Source organism: Cyprinodon tularosa, unplaced genomic scaffold, assembly GCF_016077235.1.
Source record: "Cyprinodon tularosa strain WSP-4 unplaced genomic scaffold, ASM1607723v1 ctg495, whole genome shotgun sequence".
Taxonomy (NCBI): Eukaryota; Metazoa; Chordata; class Actinopteri; order Cyprinodontiformes; family Cyprinodontidae; genus Cyprinodon; species Cyprinodon tularosa.
In genome coordinates, this window is record NW_024039224.1 from 578866 (window position 1) to 587500 (window position 8635).

The following is an 8635-nucleotide window of genomic DNA, read 5'->3' on the forward strand; positions in this document are numbered from 1 at the left end:
AATGCAGCTTTGGAGCTTGCGTTGCCAAACAAAGCTTATATAAGACTTGCGGCTTGAGACAGATTTTTTTTTGGTCCAATATGGCTCTTTGAACATTTCGGGTTGCTGACCCCTGGCCTAAAGAGAGACCAAGGAGAATATTTATAGATGAAAATAATGAGGACATCGGTGCAGCAGAAAAATATGCAGAGGATAGGATTAGGTGTGTGAGATGACTCACTGTAGCAACCTCTAAAAGGGAAAAGCCAAGAGACGAAGAGGAAGACAGATGCTTACTGTTAGCCTGCTTCATCCAGTCCAAAATTATTTCTGTTGTAATGTTTTTTCTTTTTTTGTAACAGAATACCAAACCATATCTATCTCTTACAGCACTTACCTTTGCAATAGCTAAAATACGCTCCATGACAGGCTCTCTGACCTGAGCCCCTTCTGATTCTAGGTAACCATCAAGACGAGAAAGGTCAAACGGGATGAGGCAGGCCACGGACAGCCACAGCAACAACATGTAGCGTGTTTCCCAAGTCTGAAACATGATGAAATAAATTCTCCAACATCACTGCAGAAAGCTTACGCACACATGTCTGTGTATACTAACAAACTAAAGCCATTTTATATGAATCTAAGGCTAATTTACATTTGATCAGAAAACTTTGGGTAGGTAATACTTTGAAACGGAAATCATGTAAAGCTACTATCATCGTAAGCCTAAAGAAAGTCTTTTATTGAATTAATATTATTATGATAGCGACTAGCTGAAACCGATGCACATGCATGAACAAATATTTTTTCGATGAACATATTGAAAATTACCGCCAAGTCTTTAGGATCCTGTCTGGACATCAGCTCCAAAACTGGATGAACATCAGACACCTCATGAGGAAGAAGCTGCATAAAGACTTTATAACCTCTCACCTAAGAAAAAAAAAGAAACAATAATATAAAACAAACAAAGATGACTAAAATAAAAGTACATACAACTGTTTTTTTTTTATAATAAAAAAATGCAGCTTGACAGCCACAGATAACAGACACATGTTTAACTGACCTTACAGATGACAGAAAGGAATTTGAAGCTCAGATGAACCAAAGAAGTGGGTGCATTTTCATTTATAAAGTTCAGCAGCATCTTTGTCATCCATTCTAATACAAAATACAAAAAGAAATGTTATATATAAACCTATGAATGACGCTGTCATTATCTACAGTTATGACCGCTCTGTACCCAGATGTGGATCCAGCAGATGAGGCTGCTCCTGGTATCTGTCCATGATTACTGCGGTTATATAAAGGTCACAGATCATTAAAGACATTGTGTTAAATTAATATAAATATTTTCATTTAACTGTGGTTTGCAGCACCTCGGAACTTCTCAGTTGCTATCTCTCTAGCATGTTCGGTTTCGTGGACTTCTGGAAGACTAGCGATGAGGGTTCTGGTTTCACTGCTTTCACTGAAGCTTTCCAAAACACACGTTTTAACAATAGCATCTGCCTCCTGTTCTCCTCCCTCCTGGTAGCCGTTTTCTGCCTCCGATAAGGCCATAGTGAGAGTAACTGTTACCCTCACAAGCGTTTTTTTTTTTTTTTTTTTTTTTTGAACTAAGCTGCGTGCTACTTAGCTAGCTGTTATTAGCGTTTTTGGCTAGTAAATAAAGGGCTAAAAGCTAAGAAAACTGCGTCTGTGAGAAAAACACCTTCAAAACTGAACCAGAATATTGGCCGTCGGTGGAAAGCACAGAATGAACGTTTGCCTAAGTAATTATACTCGTAAAACACAGCATGATATCTTAACTGAAGGGATGCAGTCAGGGCTTTTTCCAGTCGGTGGCTACTCCCTCACCCTGCTCACTTCACACTAGGCACACTTGCTGCAGTCCCCTCAATAGCGCTTCTTCTTCTTCTTCTTGGATTTATTGGCGGTTGGCAACAAACTTTTAGTAGCACTACCGCCACCTACTGGTATGGAGTGTGGCTTGTGACGGTCTATCTACTAACATATATACATATATAAATTCTTAGAAAAAAAAATCAACAAAAAAACTTTATATATATATTGCTTTGCAGCAAGAAGGTTCTGGGTTCGATTCCCAGCCCAAGGTCTTTCTGCATTGGAGTTTTCATGTTCTTCCTGAACATGCGTGGGTTCTCTCTGGGTACTCCGGCTTCCTCCCACAGTCCCAAAACATGACTGTTAGGTTATTTGGCTTCTCTAAATTCTCCTTAGGTGTGAGTCTGTGCGTGAATGGTTGTTTGTCCTGTTTGTCTCTGTGTTGCCCTGTGATGGACTGGCGACCTGTCCAGGGTGTTCACCACCTCTCACCCGTAGACAGCTGGAGATAAGCACCAGCACCCCTCGCGACCCCACTTGGGATTAAGCGTGTTAGAAGATGGATGGATATATATATATATATATATATATATATATATATATATATATATATATATATATATATATATATATATATATATATATATATATATATATATATATACACAAATATACCTACTTATAACTTTGTATTCTACCCATCTATTCTCTATAATCAAATTCTATGAAATAATTTAGTTTTCATTAAAAATCAAATAGCTATTTGTATATGTTTACGCTACAAATTCTTCCTCAAAATATCTATTAAATTAATCTTTTTCCTAAAACATTCAAACTCTCTCCTCGTATATCTTCTCTTGTTTTCACATTTATGACATTCCAGTATAACATGTTGTGTTGTTTCCACAGAAATCACATTTGCCAGTAGTATGCTTTTGAATTTTGAAAAGTGTATAATTAAGTCCTGTATGCCCAAATCTTAATCTTGTTATTACTCTCTCATCCTTTCTATTTCGTCTTCCATTTTTTCTTTGTCCTAGTATCTTCTGAATTTTATAAAAACCATCTTCCTGTTTTTTCTTCATCCCACATTTTTTGCCATTTTTCCATCAGTTTTTCCTATAATAATACTCTTTCCCTCCGATTTACTTGTTTTAACTGTAAAACTTGATAGGATTTTGAATTGCCCTCTTTGCCATTTTATCTGCCCTCTCGTTTCCATCTATTCCAATATGTGCTAGAACCCACACAAATACAACTATCAAACTCGTATTTTTTATTCTGAATAATGTATTTCTAATAGAAGGTTCATCATACTATCTGATTGATTATATTTTAAACTTAATAATGCAGAGCTTGAATCTGAACAAATTACTGTTTTTAATGGTTTTATGTCTTTTACCCATTGTAAAGCTAATAATATTAGTGTCCCCTGTGTGTACTGGTAATGCATCTGGAATTCGTTTTCCTATTTTTATATTGAATATAAATACCGATATCCTGGTACTACTATTCCTATTTTCCTTGTTATTTTTTTAATGCATCTGTATAAATTTGGATATATTGGTAATAATTCTCAAATTCTCTAGATGTAACTGTACTAAATTGATATCTACCAAATACGATTCTCAATAGCGCTTTAACTGCACCCTCCGCTTTTGAGGTTTACCCAATGAATCCCAAACCGTCCCCTAAGCACTAACCCTTAAGTATGGAGTGGTACTCCAATGAAGTCATACTCGGGGCTGTGGAGGGCGCGCGCCTTGATTGAAGCGGGGTGGGGGTGGGGGTGGGGGGGGGGGGGGGGGGGGGTAATGTCTGTGTTAAATAATGACAGCAGAAAAGGAAAGCAGTCGTTGCGCAGATTGACATGACATCGAACATTTACCCCTTTTCCTTTTTCCAAAAATCTGATTTTCTGTCATTGTAACAAAGCTGCAGCGTTTGCGCGTCCCCGCGAAGGGTGCGCCACATTAGGGGTCATCCCAAAGCCTGTAGTGAGTGTCGCTACCCGATCCGTACCGGTAGCACGATCCGTACCATCAGCTCATTTGCGCCTGCGCGAACAGAATAACTTCCGGGTCGCCAAAAAATAATGTAATTACGGTACTGAAAAAACTTTATTTATATCCTTAAATAATTAAAGAATACTAAACTACATCGTAAAGACAATATTGAAGACTTTTCTGGAAGAAATTGATGCTTTTTAAATTCAATCCATTGTATTGCTTGACGTCATTTTTTCTGGAATAAAAATCCAAATTTTCGGGAAATGTTCCCTTATCAATGAAAAACTGCAGGTCACGAAATGTAGCAAATGAATCCATTGTGGGATCAGTACTGCTGGAGTGCATAGTTAAGTACAGAGTAAATCAAATATTTAAACAAATTTAAATATATACGCTGTGTGACGTATATTTGCGCATGCTCAGAGCAGTCAAAGTAACTATCACAAGGCGATTGAACTTTTTTATGTATTTCTGTTTTTTATTTTTAGAAAATGCAATATTGACGAAAATACAAAGATATACAAAAAGAAACCCATGCCTCTAAAAAATACAAAAGAATAAAAAAGTAAGAAAACGGAAATATTTCCACTGGAAGTTATTCTGTTCGCGCAGGCGCAAATGAGCTGATGGTACGGATCGTGCTTCCGGTACGGATCGGGTAATGACAGTGAGTAGGGCGTGTCGCTACCCGATCCGTACCGGTAGCACGATCCATACCATCAGCTCATTTGCGCCTGCGCGAACAGAATAACTTCCGGGTCGCCAAAAAATAATGTAATTACGGTACTGAAAAAACTTTATTTATATCTTTAAATAATTAAAGAACACTAAACTACATCGTAAAGACAATATTGAAGACTTTTCTGGAAGAAATGGATGCTTTTTAAATTCCATCCATTGTATAGCTTGACGTCATCATCAGACATGCTAAGAGCAGTCTGGGAATATATTATTGCGTAACGTTTATCTGATGCACTCTATGATAATAGAGTGAATGCACTCTATTATTTTTTTATTTGAGGAAAAAAAATGTATTTTATTCCTTAATAACATTAATTTTGTTTACACACACACATATATATCTCTCTATATATATCTCTCTCTATATATATAGAGAGATATATATAGAGATATATATATATAATCCATATTGTAATGTTTTACATTACATAAAGTTGTATAATAATCTTGAACACAAATACTCTTGTATAAAATAGATTTTTTAAGAACGTTAAAGTTATCAGTTGATATTTTAGCGCCCTCTGGTGTACACATCAAAAACAGGAGAAGACCTCGTCATTAATGCCCACATTGTTTATTTTTTACAAAAACCAAACAGGGAATAGAACAAAGAACACATAACAAAGCCAAAGCATACATTATTAAAAAATGGTAGTTAGAAAAGTTGGGCAGAGAATAAAATAATTCAGAGAGAGAAAGAAAACCTTTAAAACTTATTAAGAACTGACTATACAAACATTCTAAGAACTATGCTCGCAAAACATGGTATTGACCTTTAGTCCCATTACATCAACACAGTTGATGTAAAACATTTCCATGTCTTCCTGATACTGGAAGGAAATTAAGAAGGGATCCTTTGCAGAACTGTATCCTTCAAGGGCCATTTTCTGCCTGGGCTTGCTCATCTGTAAGACTTCAGGTTCTCCTATTTCCCCACGGAATAAGGCTTTGTGCTGTTGAATCCAGTCCCATGCTTTATGCAAGTCCCTCAGGGTCTGTGTCTGTCCCTAAAGTATGAAAAAAGTACATAAAAAAACGTAAAATACTATATAGTATATATATACACACGTGACTCAATTCTGTAGTTTCAAAAGAGGTGATCAGGAAAAAAACAGAACCAGGAGCTTGATGCTTTTCACCCTCGCTACACTAGCACTAAACATTAAACACACACCTTCGCATTGCCCTCTCCACCATCACCATTTCTGGGGGAAGTCTCTGCACTGGTGGACTTTGGAACCCTAAAGACCGGTTCCAGGATTCCTTCAAGAAGATGGGAGGATTCTTCTGTCCAGTGAGCAAATCGTTGTCCATGCCTTTGAATGGAACAACAGGGTCATTAGCACATAGTAAACTAAAATACAGAAGACATTGAAGTTTCCTGTGTGAAGGTACCCTTCAATGCAAAACCTCTCCATTATCTGGAGGCACCACCAACGGCGAATGATTGGCATCTCCCACTTGAAAAAACAGGCAAAAGCAAGTATAATAAAAATTACAAGTGGCTAGAAGAATTTCAATGTAATCAACCCCCCAAAAAACAAAAATAAACATACCTGGGAAAAGGTAAATGGGGTTGATGTGCTGATGCAGAGGGCATACTGTAAAACATCAAATAACTGTAACACACAGTTTGAACCATGAGTAAAAGCTTTAGGTAAGCAGTGAATACCATTAACATGAAGATCCCACAGTCATGTCCGTTGGACTGAAGAGGAAAATGCTAAGAAAAGAGAAGCAAAAAGACACATGTAAAAATAGAGAAAAGTACAACAATATATGAGCGATAAATATGTGTTTTACTGCAAACATTTTACACTTTGATAATTACAAACATACTTCAAGGTCTCTCCCTGTCTTCTCAGACCATGGCCCTGGATCAATAAAGGCTGCAATGCGTCTGCATACATTTGAATTATAAATTCAGATTAAGGTGACACACTGAAATATACAAGTAGCCTGAGAACGAGGCTTTTATGAACACCTAGCCTGAGAACGAGGCTTTTATGAACATATATCCAAAGAGACAGAACTGGCAATAGGCCACAACCAGTGAAACAATATAGCTTGAACCTAAATATATTTTTGTAGGCCTCGTCACCAAAACCATCTGGTCGAAGGGAGTCAAGGAACACTATCTCTCTCTGTTTTACCAGTAGAACCTGCAATTGATATTCTTTTTATTATCACATCATTAAACAGCAATACATATACATCCTTCACTGAGATTATTTAAAATACAAAAATTGTCATTACGCAGAGGAGGTAGTGATCAGCAGCGTCCTGTTGTTGGCTCCATGCTGGGAAAACTACATGTCTTTCGTTGTCAGGTCCTAATAATACCAATATGCATTAATATTACATCATACATGTTGTATACACTGAAGAATAGAAAGAGTGAGGAGGACAGCAATATAGATAAATTCACAAAAATACCTACAGGCAGTGAACACAAAGGATCCACATCTGCCTTCCACAGGGGCACCACATACAGATTGAAGATGTGTATGTCTTTTCCCTTGTGAAAACAGAAAGAATGATGTTAAGCATTTCAATTGTTTCACAGGGCGTAAATATGAAGATCTAGGCAATTTAATTACAAATCTTTTTGCCGTTTCCTCTACTATTTTTAGGCAAGCATTTCCAATCTGAAAAACATTGAAATTAACCAGTGATTAGACAGTTAGATATTACAGGTTTTATGAGACACATTTAAGAATACTTACATTTGATTCCATGCACTGACTTAACCCCAAGGACCAGAAATCCTCACGTGTAAGGCACACACTTCCCTCCTTCACAATTAGCTCAGCAGGTGAACAATCCTGGTCCAATATGTAACATAGCTAAATGAAAGAAAATTTAAATATTTCAGGAGAAGTTATTACATTTGGGGCAGCAATGTGAGAAAGGAGAGGAGATTAAATTAGCAGAGCCAGTCAGGCGCAGATTCAGAGCAAAATATGTCAAAGCATACAAGAGCCTCTTGAACTGGGTTCACATCCCGTTCCCACTTTGCTCCAGAAAAACAATAGGAATGCTCCTGCTGCCAGTCCCTTGAGGAGTATTCGTGGTCGTTGAGGAGCTGCCCTTCAGATAGTTGCTCATCTTGTTGTATATATGATGAAAACATTTTTTCAGTTATTCTCATGAAGTAAAAATATGAACACAAAGACACAGAAGTGTGAAACATCTAAAAGCACTTACTTGTTAACCTATAATAGGGCCTCAGTCTGGACACATTGACCTTCATGGTTGTTGATCCCTTCAGCACAGGGGCCACTCCCTTTTTTGTAATGTTTCCAATCTTGTAAGGTCCTCTGTGCTGGCTGGTCAATGTGTCCCCTGTACGTGGCCTTTTTGAAGCCCCTGAAATCAGACATTCATCCCCAGCCTCAACAGTTGCGACACGGGTAAATTTGCGTTTCCGGTCTCCAAAAGTCCTTTGCTGTCTTTCCTGTGCCATTTCAATATTTTGAAGAACCTTCAAAAATAGAAATGCACTTTAGGCAAGATTGTAAAAAAAATCTTATTTCTAGTATTTTCTCAACATTTACAAACCTTGGTATTAAGATTGTGTACTTCAGTCAGCTGTTTATCGATTTCATCCTCTGCATCACCAACCTCAAAGTTGTCTCCCATTGGACAGGTATTCATTATCTCGGGCAGACGTGGGTGACGGTGGAACAAGAGGAAGTATGGGGTGTATTTGGTTGAAGACTGATAGCAAAAAAGTTCATGGTTATCTGTTTTCAGATATTTTGTGCAAATGAAACACTAGTGTACTACCTGCTTGGCAGTGTTAATTCCATAAACAACTGCAGGAAGGTGAAGGTCCCAGTCATTATGGCTTTCGTTGACATACTTCCTCAGAGCACGCTTTATATTTTGATTTGTCCTTTCATCCTAAATGAAAGATATGTTTTTTCATAAATAAAGCAACTTGATTTAAACATGGAAGTTCTTGCAAAACAAAGGCTAAATACCTGTCCATTGGTCTGGGGGTGGTATGCACTGGACACAGCATGCTGGATGTTCAGCAGTTTAAAGATACTGTC

At 37.5% G+C, this 8635-nt stretch overlaps 1 protein-coding gene across 1 annotated transcript in view; it reads right to left on the reverse strand.

Annotated features, from left to right (window-relative positions):
• Positions 1-1895, reverse strand: part of tbcd (tubulin folding cofactor D) — a 32713-nt gene extending 30818 nt beyond the window's left edge. The window contains exons 1-5 of the mRNA XM_038302555.1: positions 1359-1895; positions 1223-1273; positions 1046-1140; positions 811-912; positions 377-523 (exon numbers count right to left, since the gene is read on the reverse strand). Of these exons, the coding sequence (XP_038158483.1) occupies positions 377-523; positions 811-912; positions 1046-1140; positions 1223-1273; positions 1359-1542 (579 nt within the window). The 5' untranslated portion in view covers positions 1543-1895. The remainder of the gene's footprint in view (positions 1-376; positions 524-810; positions 913-1045; positions 1141-1222; positions 1274-1358) is intronic.
• Positions 1896-8635: the final 6740 nt, after the last annotated feature.